A 24782-nucleotide genomic window follows, 5' to 3' on the forward strand; every position below is an offset into this window, starting at 1 on the left:
CCTAGAGTTCAGGGTGCTCCTGTATCTATACTGTCTTCAGGTGACCTCATCCAGTCTCGTGTCTTTAAATACCATATTTATACTGACATATTTGCAAATTTACATCTCTTGCCTGGAACTCTGCCCTCAACTCCAGACTCCTCCATCCTCTACCTCTTCACATCTCCATTGCATGTCTGAAAGATACCACGAACTTATCTTGTTCAAAACTGACTCCTGATCTTTCTTCTAAAATCTTCTCTACTCATATTTTTTTCCCATATCAGGAAAGGACACCTCATCTTCTTAGTTTCTTAGGTCATAAATCTTGGAGTCATCCTTCACTCTTCTTCTCATAGCCAGTCCAAAAGCAAATCTATTTCCCAGCACCTCCACTTCTCCTCCCTGGTCCAAGCTGTCATGATCTCAGTTATCACAATAACCTCTTAATTGTTCTCCCTGCTTATTCCTTTGCCCTATTCCCAATAGTCTGTTATCTACAGAACATTCAGATCATATCACTTCTTTTCTCATAATGGTCTGATGTGTCTCAGCCTCCAATCAACATCCTTACACACCAATGAATTTTTTAAGTAGTTTAATTCTATTTAATGAGAGGAACTAGTATTACATTTTTTAATTCTTCTCTCTCACCCTCCCTCTCTCCTCCTTTTGACACAAAATATTATTATTATCCAGAGAAAATGTTATAAAAATAAAAGTAGAAAAAGAGACTAGTTGATAATTCGCCACCAAATAATCCACAGCTGACACTCAAATTACGCCATATGAGTGTTATCAGCCATATACACATATTAGGATCACGTATATAATAAATCAATGAACATGACAGTTGTTTGGTGAGCTTTCAAAATTAATTTACTTCAGAACAAAGGGAATTATAAAGTGAAATCTTCTTATAAAGTACTCTAGTGAGCAACATAGAAACATTGTTCTGTGTTCATTAATTTTTAGATATTGGATTTTGGTCTTGTCTCACAATTTACTGTAAGAGAAATTGCTAGCAAGAGAATATCCTTGTATCATTTACATTGAAAAGAAAATAAGACTAGCAAAGTGAATCTGAGGTGTAACTTTCTAATTTGAAGAAAGCAATGACTCTGGGATTATTAAGACTAAAAGATAACACAGGTAGGCTTATGAGTATATGAAAAAATTTTAACACATTTTTATTGATTAATAGAGGATAATTAAGAGCGTGCATGAATATGTGTGTGTGTGTGTGTGTATCCCAACTATATATTTTTGCACAATCTATAAAGTTAGGTGAATATGAGTAACTTGAAAGAGTTAGAAAAATGAAATAAAGCTAATGGTGAAATACTAAATACTTGTTAATTGAGCTCTGTTTCTAAGTCCTATGATGCCAGTGTAGGTCAGTAAAATCCATTTTGCATTGCACACATGAAAAATGCTGGAATATATATATAACATATGGTTGAGCTGAAAGAAGAGTGAGAGGATATTGAAGAGGCAGAAATAACAATAAGACTCAGAAGCTCTGAAAACTACTTATCCTGTAAAAAATCTAAACAACCTTCCAATTACACCCCTGAAATGTAAAGAGCTTCTACATCATCACTTTTATCCTTATAACAACAACAAAAAACTGAACAAACAAAATCAATTACTTTTTTTGGTCCAACCAAAAAATTGAAGTTGCTGAGCAATCTACCATATCCTGAAATCTAAAGAGAGACAAGTGAATACAGAAGATTATAGCCAAGATTAGCTTACCTAGACATAAGCTAATGGAACTATCACATGAACAGGTAAGAGAAGAAAAATCACATGATCATAACAATAGGTGCAAAAAAGCACAAAATTCAACACTCATTCATGATGAAAACTCTCAGCAACCTAGGAATAGAGAGGAACTTCCTAAATTTAATAAAGAATATCCACAACAAAACCAACAGCTAACATTGTAATTAATGGTGTGACACTAGAAGTTTTCTTGCTAAGATCAGAAACAAGGAAAGGATGACCCTTTCACCTCTCCTTTTCAACATTGTATTGGATGTTCTAGCTAATGCAATAAGACAAGAAAAGAAAAGAAAAGGTATACAGATTGGAAAGAAAGAAATAATGCCATCTCATGTATGTAGAAAATCCAAAAGAATAGACAAAAAGAAAGAAACCTCCTGGATATAATAAATGATTATAGCAAGGTTGCAGCATATGAGATTAAAACACAAAAGTCAATTGCCTTCCTTTATACCATCAATGAACAAGTAGAATTTGAAACTGAAAACATAATTTCATTTTCATTTGCATCCCCAAAATGAAATGATTAGGTAGAAATCTAATAAAATATGTATAAGATGTATATGAAGAAAACTACCAAACTCTGATTTTAAAAATCCAAGAACTAAATAAATGCCATGTTTATAGATAGGAAGACTCAATATTGTCAAAATGACAGTTTTCCCCAATTTGACCTAAAGATTCACTACAATCCCAATCAAAGTTCCAGCAAGTTATTTTGTGAACATAGACAAACTAATCCTAAAGTTTATATGGTGAGTGAAAAGACCCGAAATAGCCAACACAATATTGAAAGAGAACAGCAGAGTTGAGCCCCTACTACCTGACTTCAAGATTTGCTATAAGCTACAGTAATCAAGACAGTATGGTATTGGGGAAGTATAGACAAATAGATCAATAGAACACGATAGAGACCATAAATAAACTCACACAAATAATGCCAACTATCTTTGACAAAGAAGCAAAGACAATGCAATTGGAGCAAAGATAGTCTTTTCAACAAATGGTACCGAAACAACTGAATAGCCACATGAAAAAAAAATGAATCTATATACAGATCTTATGCCCTTCACAAAAATTAAGTCAAAATGGATCATAGACCTAAATATAAAATGCAAAACTATAAAACTCCTAGAATACATCATAGGAGAAATCGAGGTGACCTTGGGTATAGCAATGACTTTTTAGATTCGATACCAAAGGCATGATCCACGAAAGAAATGATTGATAAAAATCATTTAAAAACTTCTGAGATAAAAACTTTTCTGTGAAGGTCACTGTCAAGAGAATGAGAAGACAAGCCACAGACTGAGAAAATATATTTGCAAAAGACATGTTGATAAAGAACTGGTATCCAGAATATGCAAAGGACTCTTAAAATTCAAAAATAAGAAAACAAACAACACAATTAAAAAATGGTCAGAACATCTGAAGATATCTCACCAAAGAAAATACACAGAAGCCAAATAAATATATAAAAAGATGTTATGCACCATATGTCATTACAGATTTGAAAATGAAAATAACAATGATAAACCACCCACACCTAATAGAATGGCCAAAATCTCACTGACAACACCAAATGCTGGCAAGCGTGTGGAGCAACAGGAACTCTCATGCTATACGACATTCTAGGAAAAGGCAAAACTGTGGAGACAATAAGAAGATTAGTGGTATCCAGGAGTTAGGAGAGAGGGAGGGGTGGCAAGACAGAACACCTAAAACTGCTCTAAAAAATAAAGTCTATTTTTTTCAAAGGGATAAAAGATCTGAACAGATGCCTCACCAAAGACAACATATGGATGGCAAACAATTACATGAAAAGATTCCCAACCTTATCTGCCATTAGAGAATTGCAAGAAAACAGCAGTGAGATAACAATGCACACTTAATGGGATGGCAAAAAAAATCAGAACAAAATTAATACTAAATGCTGACAGGATACAGAGCAATAGAAACTCTCTTTCATTTCTGATGGGAATGCAAAATAGTACAGCCATTTTGGAAAACAGTTTGGCAGTTTTTTTATAAAGCTAAATGTAGTCTTACTATAATCCAGCTGTAGTGCTCCTAAATATTTACCAAAATATCTGATAGCTTATGTCTACATAAATACCTTCATGTGAATATTTATGGCCAAAACATAATCGCCCCAAATTGGAGGCATCCAAGATGTTTTGCAGTTGGTGACTGGATAAAGCATAGTATACTCATACAGTGGAATATTCATCAATAAATATAAATAAGCTCTTAAGACAGGACATACCATGGAAGAAATTAAAATGCATATTGCTAAGTGAAAGATGTCAGACTTTTCAGACCACATATTGTATAATTCCAATTATGACTTGACACATTTACTGGTGGATAGGAGTGAAGGAGCAGCCATTCTGTTTTAATTTGTCCTTCTGTAGTACTGGAATAGCTCCTTAACTAGTTCTCCTGTCTCCAGCCTTATCTTGGCACTGAAGTAGCAGTGGCTTTTATAAAACAAAAAGATGATCATGTCCTCTTTGTGTTTATAATACCTTAATGACTTCTCAATATCTTAAGCATAATTAGAAATGTCTTAGCTTGGTTTATAAGCTGTTCATAATGTGGGTCTTTTCCAGCCCAGTGTCTCACAATACCTCTCACACTCGTATTTTGCCAGGCTCTAGTTCTCCATGCAAACTGTGACTTTTTTAAGGCCCCATGTTTTGCTTTTATTTTATGAGGTTATGAAGATAGTAATAGGAGTGGTGATGGGACTACAAATGGAGATACCCAATTGCTAGAGGCAAGCCCTCAAGACTAGAGTCATAGGTGCAGCCTCTTAAATTCATTTGTGCCCATATAGGCAAGAAGCAAAATGAGCCTGGAGCAGAGGACATGTGTGAGAGGAATAACTTGTAAGATCCTTGGTTCTTTATAAAAGAAGGCATTCAGTGGGGATCATATGAGATATTCCTTTGCTTCTCTAGGATACTTAGTCATTCTGAATCACTTTTATACTCCAACAAATTCCATATGTTTCCAGTTGCCAATTCCTCGTGTGTTCGCATAACATAAGCGTAGGAAAAGAAATGCAGACATTAACACCATACGTGTTCCTCTTCCAAAAAGAATAAAAATTAAAAATTAAAATTTTATATCCAAATCTCTTGAAAAATTTAGAAAATACTTAATACAAGACAGATAATTCTATTTAAATATAATGACTTGGTATAAAATATTATTTTAATGAAAATAATTATAAATCATAAATTATTAAATTAATAACTCCAGCTTCAGAAATTTCGTAACTTATTTCTTAAGCATCACTTATAATGAAATTATAATTAAATTAAATTATACTTAAAATGACTAATGATTAAAATGAATAATAGTTTTCAACTTATATAAAACTGGTTTGAATTCCTGGACACAATCCACAGCTTTTGACTTATTAATCTTCAAATACAAGTGAAAAGACAAAACCAAATCAGCTGATTAACATATTTCAAAGTTAATTTCTCTTCTTTCTACTTTCAATTTAAATTCTGGCAGAATTTATTGTTATTCAATCATACAAGCTAATTTTCAATGTAAAATAAAGTTTTTTTCTTGATTTTGCATTCTTTATAAGCATTCTCAAACCTCTACTCCCTATCAAACACGTAAGAATTATAAGTCATGGTCCTGCTTTTTTCCCATTCTCATTTGTCATCCTAAAGCCTTGTTGTCAGTACCAAATCCTTACCTTACTATTCCATAGCAAAATAAGTCAATTTTCAAGACTTGAAATGCACTGAAACTAGACTCCAAGGCTAGGTTTTCCGATACAAAAGCGTCTCCCTAATAATTCTTGGAGATTACACCATTTATCTTTAAGAAATTCCTTGCACAGAGAACTGACTTTAATTCTGTAACTCTTTCTCAGAGTGATATTTTTGTCAGAAAGCAGGGCAAGTCAAAATGTTCAGGCTTAAACAAACAATAATTTAAAAGCAATCCCTAGACCCCCATCTGGAACTAATTTACTTCTCATTTGAACTTCTGGCATTATAAAGCATCCACTTTTATATTGCATTAATTTAAAATTTCCATTAAATTGCTCAATTTCCCTGTTTTTATGGGACTTAAATGTTTTTTAATGTCAATTTGTTTTGACCATCACAGGAAATCAAGCAAGGAGTAGGGGCTAGGGGATGGGACTGCTTCAGAAACCACAGCTATATGAACAAATTTTGGTCCCCTGGCTTGATCTCTTAATTTTTTTAGTTCAGCTAGAAATTTGAGGAGTTGAGATGGAGGAGAATATAGGAATAAAGAGAGGTCACCATGAGATGATATTGAAAGTAGACAGCACTTCTGTGCTAAGTCCTCTTTTCTTACTTTATTTATATTGAGCATCTTAACTATGCCCATTGCATTTGCCAATCACTAGAAAGTATCATTCTAGCAATGATCAACTCTCTCCAGCTTCATGATGTGATGTCAGTTGCTTGTGGGACAGTGCTTAGCAGTGGCTGGGCTATGACAGGTGTTTAATAAATAAATGTTGAATGTATGATAGATGGGTAGATGAATGGAAGGATAGAAGATGGATGGATGGATGGATTGAGAGATGAGCCTTCTCTACTTGGATGTTTTCATTGTCTCATGTTCAACATGTTCAGATCCAACCTCACCTGCTCTTAACTCATTTCTCCATTATATTCTGCCTCAGAGAATAACTTAGACTTTTATTCCACGTAGACCAATCCCTCTCTCACACTCTCTACATCTAATCAGTGAACAATTTCCAGAGGTAAACAGCTCAAATTGAGCCATCTCCCTACTCAGAACCTCTGTATGCCCACAGACTTCAAAGTAAAATCCAAGCTCCTCAAAGTGACATGTAAGCTCCTTCATAGTCTGGACTGTGAAGAACCTCACAACCTACCCCCTACATAGCTCCATCCACACACCACTCAACCTACACTGAATCACTTGTGATTCCTAAATGAGCCAGGGTCTCCCATGTCAAGGCCTTTGAATGTGATGCTCTTTGCTTACAGGACTCTCCCTAAGTTAGCAAGCTTCAACTCATCCAAGACCAAGCTCACAATTTAAGTCTAATATGAAGTTATTGCAAAGATCTTGCTTTCTTTCATGTCTAGCACAGTGATCAATAAATATTTAATTATCAAATAAATGTGTGTAAAATTCATATATGTGGGGAGGAAAGACTTAATGGGAGAGCCAAATAAGCATTTGAAATTATTAAATTTAGATATCAGTAAATCTATCTGAAATCTGGTTTCTGTGCATACATCTTTGCTCTGAGCCCCTCATCTTAAGATCTGACATTTCAGAAGATGGAAAATAATATATATGTATAATTAATTCACTTTATTGTGTAGCAAAAATTAACACAACTTTGTAAATCAACTATACTTCAATAAAATTAAAAAAAATAAAAGTCAAAAATCAAAAAAACAAAATATCTGACATTTCAAGTCACACATTTTGCAGGTGCTTTTTTGACATCTCATTTCCAGTCCGGCCTATTTCCATCCTCTTTCAGTTGAGAAAGGGCTTTTAGCTCTCTTTGGCTAGGGGTTCTGAGATTCCCAAGTGCCACATTCTTGGTTTCAGCCATACTTGCAGCTGTTAAGCTCAAACTTCAAAGAGCTGTGCTGGCCCCCACAGGTCTTTCTAGATCAAGTCTCTGTGCTGACATTTCCATAGTTCACTCCTTGGTTTGAGGCACAATGGCCCATGTTTCTTGGGGGAAGCTAGTGTAGTCATAGAAAGAGGAGCCTGCTAAAAGGAAGAACATGAACTTGGGGGTTGGTGGTTGAAGAAAGACCCAGGAGTAAGATACCAAAGACTAGAAGGGTTGGATCCAGAGGGTGGGAAATAGGGAAATTTGATTTGGAGGCTTGATTTGACAGGAGAATGGTTGAGGTCCAGGTAAGGGAGGGAAAAAAGTAAAACTGAACTTCCTCTTACATTTTAGCCAAACCCTATCCATCTCAAAGATGGAACAAAAGCAGTCATATGATTGACACTTTATACACATTACTCTGATTTTGTCTATTACACTTTTCTTTTCTGGAAAACACAAGATTTTCTCCCTTTGAGGCATTTAAGTCGGTTAGACTCACCTCAGTGTGGCCTTCCTTCTTTAATTCAGGCATCATAACAGGACTTAAATTGGATAATACTCTAAATTACCCACATCTTTCAATTTTTCCTGAAACATGCAAAAGTGCAAATTCTCAGCTCCTCAAAAATAGGACCTGTGTCTTATTTTCTGTGCTATCTTCTTCACTGCCTAAAATGTTTACTTTTTTTTTTATTAGAGTATAGTTGCTTTACAATGTGGTGTTAGCTTCTGTTGTACAATGAAGTGAATCAGCTACATGTATACATATATCCCCTCCTTACATTCTATTTTGTGGTGTTACAAGAAGGAGCTTGTTAATGACTGAGGAAACTAGTAAGAAAACTGTTACTTATCACATTCTACTTTGTATCATTACGCACTTGTTTTTTCTCCTTTGCTGCATCTTTTAAAGACGTTTTCAAGAGAAAAACAAAACTCTTGTTTATATAAAAGTTTCCTTCTGGCATCTTAAAATTCACATTCTATGTTGCCATGGTTTCTGGTAATGGCTATTCCCTCCACTGAGAATGAAGAAATCTAGTCATGAATGAAAAGCGCACTTTCAAAGCATCCCTCTTCATCAGATGTAAGCTCATAGGGAAAATAATTCCAGCCATTCAGAATTAAATTATATCCATAGGAATATAAAAATATAATGGTAAATATTGGACATTATAAAAAGTATGCATTTTAAAGTTAACAAACCTGGGTTCAATTCAGTTCTGTCACTCGATTGTTCTGCAAAATAGACAGGTTTATTTACTTCTCAGTTCAGGTTTCTTATGCGTAAAGAGGGAGTATTAACTCCTATTTTTGAGAGTGTTTATGAAAAATAAGTAAGCTTGTAGTCAATATTCAATACAGACTCCCCTTTTGATAGCATTCCAGAAGTCCCATTAGTGTCTCTATTTAAATCATAACTAAAATCTACTTAATGGTATTTTCTAAGAGTATATACACTTTAATCCAAAAGCTCATATAGTTATTAAATGGGTACTTAGTTCCACAAAATTAATATATTCAGCAATAAACTGTCTCCACAGATCTAGGGTAGAATTCACTCTTTTTTTTGTAAGTAAGCTCATTTTAATTTCTCTGAAGCTTATGACCACTGAAGGTTTGGAGTTAAACTTAGGGCTGATAGTAGTATGAGGTCTCAGACAGTGGTTCCCTCTGGCCCAAAAGAAGGGGCCTGGTGGGTCCTGTAGGTTGACAAACTAGGTTTTCAGTAGACATCTGAACTAGGCACTGAACCTGAGAAGGGGTGCCATATATTCAAAGGCTTAATCTCTGACCTCAGATCATTCACAAGTTGTAAGATATACAGGAATATAAATGAATATTTTACAAGGCAGTTGTGCACATTCTATAATAAAGAAGAAACAAATGACAATTTCACGTCACGTAGGGAGTGATTAATGGCTTGGGAAGGCCAGGGAAGACTTGAATGAGGAGGTGGTACTTCACTAGTTACCACAAGTGGAAATGCTCTGGTGAACAATAACATTATCTATGAGTTTATTGCTTTCTAAATACATATTTCTTTTCTCCTTTCTTTGATTTAGTTCCATTCTGGGTTACCTACTTAATGTGCTGACTAGTTTTAGCTTCTTTGGACTTTCCAGGGTGCAGTTAAAAAAGAAATCAGCCTGAAAGTATTAATGGAACACTCAGAATAAGTAAGGATCTCTGCATTGTATTTAAAATAATCATAATAAACCCTGAAAGCAACCTTGAAGAAACATACAGCCAACCACATTCAGATGAAGCCGAAGTACATCATGAGGATGACTGCATTGTCTGTGTGTGTGTTACTACATCGTGAATTACAGAATGAAAGTCAGTGCTCCACAAGGAGGCAATTAAAGAAGCCCAGGAATGGTCAGAAGTGCATATCTAGAAACTCACTTTTTTCTAGAGACATTTCAAGCCTTTATTTTCATCAGGGTTTTGATCCTTTTTTTGGTCACAAAAGCAGTGTTGGGTGACTAAACGATATACTTTCTTCAAAATGGACCCTATATGTAAAGTATATAAAACTCCCTCCCTGAAATTTTTCAAATTAAGGCTTTTCAAATAGCGGAGTACACCGATAAGACTCGTCAGCTTTCCAGTGGCAAATTCCTCATACGTAAAAAGAGAGGCTTCCCCTAAATGAGTGAGGGTGATATGCTGAAAGAATGTGGTTCCTGGTGTCAGAAAAGAGTGGGCACATATTTCAGGAAGAAGTGTAAATAGTCTGAGCTTTAATTTCTTCCTTGATGTACACATATACCTATACATAGGCTATCCGTATATATCTTCACATACATATAGTCCATGCTATGGGGCGATGAATAGTAAAGATATACATGTGAAGATGTAGCACAGCCCCTGACCTCATAGCACACACTCAATAAGTGAAGGTGGGTGACCATACCAACAGAACTGCACTATTTTTTTTTTTAGTGTTTTCCCATTATAATTTTTATGATATTGTTTAAATTGATGTTGTGCTTAGTGAAGTGAGAAAACAATTCTCAAGTGGTATTGAACTCTTTCATCTTTCTCTTTTTCATTATTTTTCAATTACTTTACTTATTGTGACATTTTCCCTGTAGATCATAAGATTCAAATCGAAAGCAATTTAGTATTGATTTTAGCCACCCATTTAAGCTTGGTATTATACACCATTGCTTCATGTATTTTGCTGGTCAGGTAGTTACACTGTAAGTAGTGCAATGTAGTGGAAAGGGGAAGAATAGGAAAAAAGAGATATTCTACTTTCTATACATCATAATTTTGAGAAGTTTCACACTTAGGATACTGTGTAAGTTTATTGTAATGTCTTTTCATGGTTTTTAAGCTTTAACATTTGTATTAAACACTGAAAAATTTGGTTGTAAAAAAACAGGGAAAATAATTCTGATAATAGGTAGTAAATATACTTACAACCTAGAATGGACTCTGATTATGGTAGTATTATCTATATTTGCTTTCTTGTCCTACAACAAAAAATTTTGTTTTTCACAGAATAATTAAAACTCTTTGTGAAAAAATTGTTCTAAACCTAATAGACTCTTGTGGAATGTCACTGAAAAGTATTTAAAAGTTACCTGGTCTTACAATTTGAAAGTAAATATATTTTGTGTGAAAGTCCTGCAAGTTACAGAATAAAAACCATATACATCACTTAATACATATTCATAATAACTTTTCATTATGATATGAATGTAGGAGACAGTTAGCACCATCTTAGCACACATATGAAATCATGGGTTTTCACTGGGTGTGTTACAATGATCAAAGGAAAGTTAAAAAGTCATTCAAAATGGGCAGGTGAAAATTAGTGTTCCTTGAAGCACTCTCAACTGAAGCAGAAATTCTTTTCCTATCCTAAAAATTTCAACCTAGCCATTTTAAACACTTTTCAGCTGGATTTTTCCCCCCAAAATAATCAGTTTACCACAGTTCTATAAGCACATGATAATTTTCCCATAGTAAATGCTTATTGTTATGCTACTGAGTTTGGGGATGTATTTGTTACATGGCAATTGCTAGCTGATACAAAAAGAAAGGAAAGGTTTCATAAAGGAGATTATATTTGAACTAGATTTTGAAGAAAGATTAGGATTTTATTAGTTGGATAAGGACTCTCAAGGCAGCAGTAACAATGTGATTAGAGGCATTAAGAGATGAATGTGTATGATGTTAGTAAGGAGTACAATTAGTCTGGTGGGGTGATGTAGGGAGTCCTACGGGAAGTGATTGAAATTCATGTTGCAGAGCTATATGAGGATCCGGGAGAAGCAAAAGAATCAACTATGAGCCACAGGTGATATTCCCATCCATATATTATAGATGAGAAAGCCAGAGTTTGAAGAGGACAGGTAACTGGAAACTGCTTTAACTAAGAACACATTCAATACATATCAGTAAAGAGATAAAAGTTCATTTCAGACAAAAAGACTAGATTTTTAACAATAAAGATACTTCTTTAAGAGACCTATAGAAAAGACAATGATCACAAATATTTAGGGGGTCATGTATGCTTACAAAACAGTTGTATTATATACATCGTTAATCAGGTTATTTCATGATCGTATAAGCGAAAAATAATGACATGACAGGATTTCTTTTAAGAATATGAGCCTGAAAAGTAACCTTTGAAAGTTCTATCTGAATCTCTCTTGAGTATATCTCTCAAATTTTTTAGAGTATAAGAATATCATGTGTGTTAGTTTTTATTTACCTTGAAAAGTTCATTTCTTTTTCAAAGTTGGTGTATTGCACAGATTATATCCAATCAATTTTCATTTAAAAATATTATTCTAATCATTAAAGCTGGTACTTCTGATGTCTGCCTCATCATGATAATGACATCAGGAATTATTTTGAATAACTGGCTCAGCCTTGTTAACCTTTAGAAATAGCATGACTATTTTAATGCAGAAAATTTTCCTTCTGGCTCCTGCTTATAAACAGAATTTTATCCTACTTATTTATTACCTTGATGTCACTTTTAATAATATTTCTTTGGATTAAGTTCTACTTAATGAATTTTCCATTTTGTTGGAAACTAGCTTACATTGATAATCATGAAACTTAGTGCCAATAATACCAAAAATAAACCACATATGAAGAAGAATTATTCAGGTAGGTTATAAATTAGGCAAAATGAGGAAAATGTTCCTCTCTAAATTAACCATTAGAGATGTTTGGCTTATTTAATGGAAAGGTATGGGTTTTCAAGGCAATGGAAAGAAAATAAGATATTTCAGAATGCAGAGACTTACTTGTAACCAATCAAATATGTCAAACCTGAAAACTTCTGAAAAAATAAGACTTTACATCAGACTCAGTGGAAGTAAAGATTATCAATACCACCATTTTACAATAAGAGAAAATCTTTCATCAAGATAGTTGGGATGGAAAGCACAGAATATTTAAAAGAAAATTAGATCAATTTTATAGTTTTAATAAACTTTAAGAAATGTAATTTGTATAAGGATCATAAAATAGGTATTTTAGAGCATATATTTATGTAACCTTTTAGGGAAACATTATAGCCTGGTTCTGCTGTGAATTCTCTTGGGTTAATTTCTCTGCTTATTCTCTCAATTCCTGAATATTATTTAACTATTAAGAAGAGTGAATGGTGAATTGATACATCTTTTTCATCTATTCAGCGAGTATTTTTAAGCCTACTGTACACCAGACACTGTTCTAGACACTAGAAAACAGTGACAAATGAAACAGATCCGATGCCCTCATGCAATAGACATTCTAAAGCAGGAATCAAGTGAAATAATAACACTAATGATAAAACAAAGAAGCATTTCAGTTATTTTAATTATTACCATTAGTGATGAAGGTGGTGGTGGTGGTCGTGATGATGGTAGATTTATGGAAGGGAAAGGCATGATGGACAGGAAATAATCTAATCAACTACTAAAACTCACTATTACTCATTCTACTTTAGCCATACTGGCTTGCTTAATACTCCTTGAGCATATCAAGCTCACATTCCTGCCTTAAGGCCTTTGCACTGGCTGTTCCCTCTTCCTGAAACACTGTTCCCCCCACATATCCTCCCTCATCTCATTCTTCTATTGCCTTCTCAGCAGGAATTACCCTAGTCACCCTGTCTTAAATAACAACTCTCACACCCTCATCTCCCAATGCTGAATCCTTTTCACCTTGCTCTTCCTATTTTATCTGACAGTATTTATCACCTCTAACAGACTATGAAATTTATTATTTTTATTTTTTAATCTGTCTCCTCCTAGTAGACTATAAGCTTGGTAAATTCAGAGATCTTTGTCTCAATTGTTTACTGGATTATTACAATCACCTGAAACTAAATCTGGCACAGAGAACTGCACTCGATAAATACTTATTCAATGAGATGAGGTCAGGGAGAGTTTGGGGAAAAGGTGTGAGAGACGCTTCAAGTTTTAACAGAATCATTGGCTGCTGTGTGGAGAGTAGTTTAAGGGAGTCCTGGGGGGGAGGTGCAGTTAAAGTAAGGACACCACTGAGAAAGCAATTGTATTATCATTAAGAGGTGAAATCATGGGATGAGAGTGGTTGTGGTGGAGGAGGTGAGATGTGGTAAGATATATCCCATATGAAAATTATACTTAATAATAAAATTGGGGGCTAAATAATACCAGTGAAGTTTTGTAATTACATCAATAAATGGTGAGAGTCACTAACACGCCTCAGACGATTTAAATAACAATAGAGCCCTTAGCAGATATCATTTCCAAAGATGTAAAATTATTTTCATTCTCTAGACTAATAATTTTACATTATGATATTATTGAAAACTTACCAATATATACAATGCATTTGCATTTTCCATGAATAATCTGTGAGGGAGAGATGAAAACACGTTTTCAAAGAATGAATATATGACCTGTCAATTCTTCAAAATGATTTTTGATGTTTTTTATTGCATTTGAAGTTGACTTAATTTTTTTTAATGTATGATTCTATTGTTAAAATAACCATTACATTAAGAGGTAGATCTCTTTAAAAAGAATATAAAAATGCATAGGTTGATTTCATTGATTAAGCTCAGCAATACTGCCTGTTGCAAGGTGGCAGTCTGAAACTAAGCCCAGAACCTAGGGGTAGCAGGAACAACTTCTCAACGACAAAATGATATCTCAAAGGTACACCAGAATCATTTTTATATTCATAAAACAAATTCCTTAGAACCAAACCCCAGAACTAATTTACTCCAATATTAGACAAAATTCTAACAAACTTGTTAATATAGTTTATCAATCTTTGGACTAATAAAAGTAATAAAGTAGATTTATAGATAGGTTATTAGAGGTAGCCTCAGAAACTGTGGCAAAAAGAGAAAGCCATGGTGTTGCAGGGAGGAAGAAAATTATATACGCGTGTATATGAAAAATATAGTTATATAAGCAAAAACTAAAAATATTCAAAAGCCTTAGGACTTTAGAATTGTTTTGCCTCAACCACTCCACAGCTTCTACAAGTATTGCCACATAACTACACAAGGCAGAAATCAAGGTTCTACTAAGATCCAGACATTTAAAAGTGATTTAGTTCTATTCAGTATTCTCAGTTTTGAAAGGCCATGGCATATCTAAACCATTTTAGAAAGATTTCTTTGAGAAATGATTAAAGTTTAAATGGTCTGGGAACTGGGATACTTCAAACTTCAGTTATGTAAAAAATTTTGTTAATTTTAATAGCTCATTTCTTGACGTTGCCAGATAAATGAATTTTTCTAGGTCACAACATTTTGAGTTAAAACTCCATATTCTGACAAAATGTGAAACTCTGCGAATACTGCAGGCAGTTATGTTTACTAACACTGACAATAGAAAAACAGAAAAATAGCTGTCTAGGGCTCACTACTTCTTCCATGCAAAAAAAAAAAAAAAAAAAGACTAAATCTCAAGAGAGGGAACAGTGACAGACTCTGCAAATTGAAGATAAAACCACAAGTACGCTCACTGTGGGAAGTATTATAGGGTCAGTGGCCTTGCTACTTTAGGCACAGCAAATATTTTGGCTCATATCCAGCTTCACACTCTAATTAGAAAGAACATTGCTGCTTTCAGTCTCCAGCCAAGCCACGTATCCTTGTGGTCTGTTTTATGAGGTTTTCTTTGCAATTTGCACTGTGATCTCTCATATAAGCCACTGCAGTAGGAGGTATATACTTCTGTTGATCTTAACAGAGGCAATAGGCAAAGGAGAGACTGACAGTGACTTTCAACTAAATAGTCTTGTTTCTCCAAGGAGTATCTTTATAGACTACACACACAGGGCGTTTCAGCAAAACTAAAACTATCATAATAGACATTTTTAAATGATAAAATACTGTAGACATTGATTCTTTATTTAGGGTCAGTGGGATCCCAGGAAGACCATCAAGTGTATTTAAAGGGCTGGTGAGTCTGCTGAAATTTCCCTTTCCAGGGAAAGGGTCCAAAGCTTTCATTCTATTTTTAAAGTGTCTCTGATGCTGTCCTCTAAAAAAAAAATTATTTTTAAAAAATAAAATTATTTTCAAACATTAAAAACCATTAAAAACCATTGTTTTCAAGTATAATACAAGTATAAGAAAATGTTCAGCGTGTGTCCTATCATTTTTTTAAGGACAATAGAATCCACCTCTCTCAGCAAGCATCGCTCCTTCTCTGACTCATCTTCTGGTTAAATATTAGCCAGATGGCCTCAGCCTTAAATTCAGTTTAGACAATAGTGAAATTATAGGCTTTGGAAACAGCATTCTTAGATTCACATCCTGACTCAGCCACTAACTAGCTAGGTGAGCTTAGTTAAATGAGTTAACCTCTCAGAGCCTCAGTTTCCTTACCTGAAAAATGGGGTCAGTCCTAGTACCTGCCTCACGGGGATGAAGTGCTGGTCAAGGAGAACATGCAGGTGAAGTGCTTAGCGTGGTACCAGATTCTGATCCTGACTGCGAGCACTTCATCAGCTTTGCTTTTGATGAACCTTAAGGACTCGCTAATAAAACCCTTAATTTTGAATATTTTTTATAATACAAATATCTTTTCATTACGCTAAAAAGCATCACATTTTAACTGGTCTTTATCAATCACGATCATTATTCAAACTTGGCACACCCATATTGTAATGCTCTATGGCATTCATTGTTTTGCTACAAATTGTATATTTGCGCATTTTCACATTGCGATGTTTTTAACTCTGTGACTAAACGACAAAATCTAAGCTGTTCATTAATGCACAACAAACCATGAAAACATGACGCAATGTTTACGTCACAATATGAAATTTTTAAAATATTTAAATAAGCATAAATAGATAGATTGGGTTTATGTGACACAGAAATATAAAGCATATAGTTATATGGGTTATTTCTCTTTCCTGACATGGGTGAGAAATAGAAGAAAAGTAACAAATTTGATTTGAAATGTTGTTCTTTTTTCCACAGCTCTTGTAGTGAGATTTCTGACCAAACGATTCATCTGGGAATATGATCCCACCCTCGGTAGGTCAAATTTTGTTTCATCCTCCTTTCCAATCAAAGTTTTGACCCAAAAGAGAGAATGTCATTATCTGTTGTAACATTTTTAAGCATCTTGCAGCTGTTTGGGAAGTGCTTTATCAAATCATGCAAAGAAGCCCTGTAAGAAGATGGATGTGTGTTGCATGCCATCTGTGCTTAGAACTCTGTGGGAGTTTAGTACAGAGATGAAGAAATCAGGTCAGAACGGGGACAAGAAGGAAATGGGTACAACTTGATGCTCTTCCATCAGGAAATGTAGCATCATTCTATGTTACAGGAGAAAGAGGATGCCGCGAAGGTGGCTGTTAGGTGTGGGAGGGAATGGTATGGGGAGGAGAGTATAACTATAATATAAAACTTGTGAATGCTCATTTTGAGAAAATGTGTAAATAAACTATGTTTCTCTCCCTCTTCTCTCCCATGAATCTGATTTAAGCCTACTTAAAAAATAAAAAAGAAGAGGCAAAAGTTGATACCTGTGGATCTTGAAAGTAGCAATAATATTGATGGATGAAGTATTCACCACATGTATTTTTCATAGTCCCAAGCATAGTCCTTATTAGTTATCTGTTTAGTTCTCATCTTCAAAATAGCACTGAAAATCCATGGGTTCCAAATTAAGCTAAGATTTGACTCTGAGTTAAGCCTTTGAGTTTTTGTTTGTTATGCTCTGGGACCTCCGTTGGTTTTGTAAAGATCAACGTCTTTGAAATGCAGAGGAAGAGAGAAAGATATACATCATTTCATTACCAGGCAAGGTGTCCCAGACTGAGCTGGCCTTACTCAGAATGATGAAATGGGCCAAGATGACTCCTGGTTTGTTTTTTGTTTTTGTGTTTACCCCTCCAAGGTTACACACATTCCATTTAAAAGGGAGCTTTCTTTCCCCTTGTGCTTCCTTTCATTGTTTTCACTCATTCATCTGACAAATGTGTGTTAAATGCTCCCTATGTGTCAGATGATTCTAGGTGCTGAGTTTAAATCAATAAGCAGAAGGAGAAAGCGTGGGCTTTGGTTGAACTTACAGTCTGGTGAAGAGAGCAGAATCAATAAAGAAATAAATACACGTCAAATAGTGATAAGCACTACGAAGTGAAACTGAACAGGGAAAGGGAAAGAGAGTGATCTCATATTTTACCTAATATTTAACTTTTTAATTTATAGAATTTATTTTAGTGAGAAGTACAAGGTGAAGATCCAACATCTTTTCCAAATAGTTGACCAACTGTCCTCCTATTATTTATTAAATAATCCCCACCTTTCTCCACTACTTTTGATGCTGCCTTTTTTTAATACATGGAATCTTGTACACAAGGATGCAGTTCTAGAGTTGCTTTTCACATCCAGTACCACACTCTTTTCATAATTGTACTTTCCTTAGAACACGTTGATACCCAGTAGAGAAAGACTTCCTTCTTTACTTGTTTACAAAATTATCTTGGCTACTATCTCTAGTTTATTCTTCCAGGTCAATTTTTAAATCTTTATCATAACATGACATAATTTTGGTTGGAATTGCATTAAAACTATAAATTACTCTGAGAAGATTCACAGCTTTATGATATTCATTCTTTTAATCTAAGAGAATAGCATGTCTCTACATTCATTAATCTTCTCTGGTTTTGCTTTTAAATAAAACATTTTTCAACATCAATAATTTTTACATGTTTTTAGTATAGCCATAATCTAATCTTAAAATGATATGTTTGGATCTAAAAATGCACTTGGTTTGAAAAAAATCATTCATTATCTATTGTTTGCCCCACCTGAGTAAATGCTTATCTCCTCTTATATTTTTATTACTTACATAAGATTTACAAAGATTATAGTCCCCGAGAATCTTAATGATTTACAGGAGTTTAATAGGAAAATACTAATTTTTGTTAGTTGTACCAGTATACTTCATCAAAAGATGAAGCTTCTAAAAGATAATCTCATAAAATTCTATTAATAGAAATCTCCTACATCAGTTATTTGTAACGTGGGCTTCCTTCACTAAGAATAGTGAAACTTTTTATTGAGTGACCTTGTACCATGCTGCTCCAAAAGGATTGCAGTTGCTAGGCAACAAGAGGGCTCATCCGACTTCAGGAATGTCAGATAGATGACTCATTCCCAGGTGAAGCTTTCATTCAGTTACCCTGGAAACTGGATGCATGTGTGTGTGTGTGTGCGTGCACGTGCATGTGTGTGTGTAATGTATGTAGTCTCGTGTACTAGAAGTCACTAATGTTCTAGCCTACAGGGGTTTCCAATCCATTTGATTCAAGATCAGCCAAACATTTCCTGGGCGTAACTTCATACTATTATTGAGTTTCAAAACCATTATCCAAAGGGAAAGCTACCTTAGAAAGCAAAGTGGCATATTTGCAGAAAGCAATTTTGAATTCTGAATGCAGAGCCTTCCTCAAAAACATGGGGCCATTTTTCAACCTGTAACAGAATTATTGCTCTATGAGAAGCTGAAGAATATGAACACCATTCAACATATTAATGACATTGGAATATCTATTCCTCTGAGATAATTCTATAAAGAAAATGCTTGCTTGTATAATAGCAAGTGATTCCCAAACTTTTAGATTTTATATTTTAAGGAGAGGAACTATCATAGGAATTCTAATTAGGGATGGACTCTCAGAGGGTGAGGGAAAATTAAACTCGCATTCTGGTGGCACTTAGATTTCATAAAAGAAGGAAATATTGTTAGCATCCAAGCGTTTTGAAAGATATAATCTAGGAAAAAAGCTTAATCCTTTACATGGGACAATTTTAGTTTTCCTTAAATTTTTCTCATCTCTCCGTGGACCAGTGAAATCTTTGTCAGAGGCAAAAGCTGGTCTGTGAATTTACTTGAAAACCGCTACTGAAGCCTATAGGATTTGGGAGTTGGACCAACTCACCAGGAAAACCCCCTGATTGATGGCGGTGGCAGCAGTGTTCTGGGTGCAGAACAGCTTCCCTACTCTGAATAGATTCCAAAAAAAGAACTGAATCCCTACCTCCGAGAGTCATATTACCTTCAGAAAATGCTGATCATGGTAGAGAATACAGACAAAGGCTTAGATCATATACAGTTGTGTGTATGTGTGTCTGTGCTCACCCCTGTATGTGTTGGGGGCGGTTGGAGAGAGAGAGAGAGAGAGAGAGAGTACTACTACATAGGAGGCACCCTCCTCTGTGTTTGAATGGACTACAGTGTCTCTACTTGGTTAGTAAATGCTCAAACCAGAGTGAGGGTAGGACGTGTGAGACATATTGGACCCACTGGTGCTTTGATTTTGAGGTTGGTTCTTCCTGCCTGCATTACTGTTCCCTCTGCTTGAAAAAGGCTCATACTAAGATAGAGACATACCCAGAACAACTGCTCTCAACTGGATACGAAAGCAGAAGCGCTTAGCCAACTCACAGAACTATTTAATATCGGCACAGCAAGGAACTTTGAGATCATCATTTGGCAAATAAGGAAACAAGTCCAACAAAGTAAATGTATCCAAGGCTACATGGCTAGTTTGTGGTTAGACCAGCAATAGAACTCCAGTTAGTACAATTCCCACTCTAGCATAAATCAACATTACTAACTGTTGTTGTTACTATACTAGCCAAATATCCATATTAATATGTTGAAATTTGCATAAAAGCTAAATTAGTAAAAGGATTAATCATACAAAACATCCCTCTGAGTATCAATTTCCCTTAGTATATAAAACATACTTCTGTTTATAAAATGGTACTGAATTTCAGGTTATAAATCATATCTCTCTCATATACAGTGAACTTCAGCTATGTACTTAATATATATATTTACTATGCCTAATTCCATCTTGAAACTAATATTGACCTTCCAGTATACAATATTTGCTTCATTTCAAAGTATCTCTTAAACAATCATCCCCCTACTCTTCAAGAAAAAGACTCAAAATTATCATTTTCTGTTAGTATGAACCAAAAGAAAAGTGTTTCCATTCTCCAAACACACACATATTTTTTTCTTATGTTTTAGAATGAATAGTAGGGTTTCATTCCAAAAGTACTTAGTACATTTTTTTAGAATATCTTCAGAAGAGCTAGCACATGGATGTATGATGTTTTGCCTCTGTAAGCAATATTTCCACTGTTTTACGTGTAGACATGGGTTCGTAAGGAGAGAAGGGGCTTAAGGAAAAAATGCTTTAAATGGCATGAAAGCAGTACTCAGCTTAGATGAAATCACTGCTGCCACCCGCTGCTCTGCCTGTGGCCAACATTCCCTCATTTCCTGCCTTTCATCGTTTTCATTTCAATTAACAAACAGCCAAAGAATCACACAACTTCATACCATTTCCATTATATTTTATTTCCCCCCTACTGTGGCCTTCTGTGGTTGAAACACATATCCTATTTATCACGGAGGCAACTGAGAAAAATGTCCCCGTCTGTCAGACAACTTTTGGTGCAAAGAGATGGATTAGAGCCCAGAACTCTGTTTTCCAGGCTCCAGGGCCAATGCCAGTCCTTTAAAAGGGAAGGGAGTACAAAGGTCACTGCAGAACAGTGGAGGAGAAACAAAAAGGGCATGGATCCTAGCCTGTGTGCTGCCCTCTGGGCCTCTCTTCTTCAGGCTGGAGCACTGAAGATGAAAAGCAAATAATTGAGAGAACACTTCTAGATGAATAGTTGCTGTAAATGGTATTTTAGAGCATTTGATTATGCAAAACAATAATCTCCCATTTAACCTAAAAGAGTGGGGGGATGGAATGATCTAGAATTAAGAACCATTGTAGATACCATGTAAGGATTATAGGAGAATGGCAGTAATGTAAAATACACTTGTTAAAATATATTGAATATAATCCCATTTTCATTTTTTAAAGTTGATGAATAGTGATTTACAATATTATATTAGTTTCAGGTGTACAACATAGTAATTTGATTTTTTATAGATTACATACTGTATGAAGTTATTATCAACTATTGATTATATTCCCTGTGCCATACATTTATTTACAATAGCCAGAATATAGAAGAAACCTAAATATCCATTGACAGATGTTTGGGTAAAGAAGATGTGAGATACACACACACACACTCACACACACATACACACATAATGGAATATTACTCAGCCATAAAAAAGAATTAAATCTTGCCATTTGCCACAACATTGATGGACCTGGAGGGTACTACACTGAGTGAAATAAGTCAGACAGACAAAGACAAATACTGTATGTTATCACTTACATGTGGAGTCTAAAAAAACAAAACAAACATAACCTCATTTTAAAATTTTATTTTTCAGAAAATGTGTCTGCAATGTACTATGCCTGTGTCAATGATCATTACACGTGGCTGATGGCAGGTATAAGTCTAGGTTATGCTACTTAGTTAAGCTTCCTTTCTGTGGTTTGTATTTTGAGTAGAGTAGATTTATAGCAAAGTTAATATAAAACTGTGGTCAAAAAGAACTAAAATAGTTGATGAGCTGAAGAAATGAAAGTTAGAAACATGATATAGATAGGGAAAAAAATAAAAGCACTGGTTTACTGGTTACCCTGTTGGAAGGAAATTTCTAGGTTTATTTAGTTGGCTGACTGGTTAGTAATTTGGATACTTTAGGTGCAAATAATTGAGTTAATTGAGTTAATACCTAAGTTAATCATGCTGCTCTATTCCTGGCACCATGTCATGTGTATGTGAAGTCTTTATACTATTCCACTTTATTTTTCCTGCATCCCCTACTCTGACACCATTGCCCCCCTCTTTCCCATAGGTACATAATTTAATATGGTTGATACTTAGCACAGTGGTTCAAAGCCTAAATTCCTAAAGACTGTCTTCTGTGTTCCAATCTCAACTGTACCATTCATTTACCACTTAACACCTCTGTGAACTTCGGCAACTTATTAAAGGTTGCTGTGCCTCAGTTTCTTCACAAAAATGAATCTGATAGTTACACATACTACATGAAATATTTGTAAGGAATAAATGAGGTAACGTTAAGTAAGGCATTTGGAACAATTAGTGTTCAAACGGTAAGCAGTATGTGCTAGCTACTGCATATTTTTTGAAAAAAGTATTTTTCGATATTTGCATATATTTTAAATTTATATACATTTTATTATGCTATAATTCACCTATGGTGGTAATCATATGATTTTTTTCTTTAGTCCTTTAATGTGTTAGTTGCAGGATAGTTATAAATACTTTGCATTCCTGAAATAAACTGTACTAGATGTACTTTTCTTTTCACACTGTTGCATTCAATTGGGTAATATTTTATTTAGAATTTTTGAATCTATATTCAAGAATGAACTGAGGCTGCAATTTTTTTCTTTTTTCTCTTGTTATTACTTTTCCAATACTTCTTGTTGGAGTTTGTGTGTTGGGTAGCGATAGTTTTTTTTTTTCCCTAGAACAGCTTGTTTAATGTTCAATAGAAATCCCCTATAAAGCCCATTGGGTGTAGTTTTTTTTTATGATAAGGAGAAATCTACAGTTAGTATTTAAATTTTTTTACCAGCTATTGATCTAGTTAAGTGTTCTATTTCTCATTGCACCAATCTTTGCATTTTTTTTCTCGCAGAATTTATCAGGCTTTGAAATTTGTTTGGTATACAGTTCATAATATTATTTTATTTTTATAAATATTTCACCAGAATCTGTAATTATTTCCCCCTTTTATGCTAAATTTTGTTTAATCACACCTTCTCTCTTAATTTATTAGTATTGCCAGATTTTTACCTTTCCTCCACCCCCCTTTTTTTTTTTTAATTTTTCAAGTACCATGCTTTGGTTTTATTAACCTTATCTAATTTTTTCTACTGTTTTCTCTTTTACTTCTTTCCTCCTATCTTCTTGGGTTTATTCTGTTTTCCTCTTCTAATAGTTGAGTTGAATAATTTGTGCACTTTTTTCTCCATTTCCTTTTTATCATGTCGTCATTTGGAGTAAGACAAGTGCATTAGCTCACTCAAATCCACCTCTGGTCTCTTCCCCCACCTCCACCCTGACATACTGGATTATCTAGAATAATAATTCTGGATTGCTTTTGGTATAGTTTTGTAGCTTTGCTTGACTCCATTAGGATCTTGAATTCAGTTTTGCTGATGAGAAGTCCAGTGCCAATCTGAGTCACATGCTTTTTTCTCTAGATCCTTTAAATTTTTCCTCTTTGTCATTGATATCCTTACATTTTGTTGTAACAGGTTGAGATATGGGATTTTTTCCTTGTGTGTCCTGTTAGTCCTTTTTTAAAATTTATTTTATTGAAGTATAGTTGATTTACAATGTTGTGTTAATTTCTGCTGTCCAGCGAAGTGATTCAGTTATACATACATACATTCCTTTTCATGTTCTTTTCCATTATGGTTTATCACAGGATATTGAATATAGTTCCCTGTGCTGTACAGTAGGATCTTGTTGTCTACACTTTCTATGCTGTTAGTTCTTTTGATATGAAGTTGTTCAATGTCTCTCATCCTGGGGAATTCTCAGTCACTACAGCCTCAACTATTCTCCACCCTTTTATGTATTTTATTCTCTCTTTGAGGCTCATTTTATAGTAGAAAATAATATATCTATTTCTATTATCCATATCTCTTATATTTTACTTTCACATTTTCCTTCTTCATATTATTTGCTTTCTGGGAGAGTTCTTCAACCTGAACTTCATCAACTCAGTCAATCCTTTATTGAGTGCTTTATGTCAGTTGTTCTAGTTTTCAAATAGAGCAACACCATTTTAATTTCTGGTTTCCACTTCATGTCAGGAGCACACTTGGAATCACTTAGTGCTCTTGCCCCTGCTAACTTCTCCTGACCCCAGCAGAGCTTGGGGACTACTCTGATATGATCCTATCAGCCTCCAGCTGGTATTGAGCTGCTGCTGTTTTTCTACTTGAA

The 24782-nt window shown here is 34.6% G+C and overlaps 1 protein-coding gene across 5 annotated transcripts in view; it reads left to right on the forward strand.

Annotated features, from left to right (window-relative positions):
- Positions 1-24782, forward strand: part of RERG (RAS like estrogen regulated growth inhibitor) — a 120127-nt gene that overhangs the window by 82340 nt on the left and 13005 nt on the right. For 3 of the 5 annotated variants that reach the window (XM_057702787.1, XM_057702782.1, XM_057702783.1), the window contains exons 3-4: positions 16830-16886; positions 22180-22239. In XM_057702787.1, the coding sequence (XP_057558770.1) occupies positions 16830-16886; positions 22180-22239 (117 nt within the window). The remainder of the gene's footprint in view (positions 1-16829; positions 16887-22179; positions 22240-24782) is intronic. The other 2 variants (XM_057702784.1, XM_057702785.1) reach the window with 1 other exon arrangement.

This window comes from Hippopotamus amphibius, chromosome 12 (genome assembly GCF_030028045.1).
Source record: "Hippopotamus amphibius kiboko isolate mHipAmp2 chromosome 12, mHipAmp2.hap2, whole genome shotgun sequence".
Classification (NCBI taxonomy): domain Eukaryota; kingdom Metazoa; phylum Chordata; class Mammalia; order Artiodactyla; family Hippopotamidae; genus Hippopotamus; species Hippopotamus amphibius.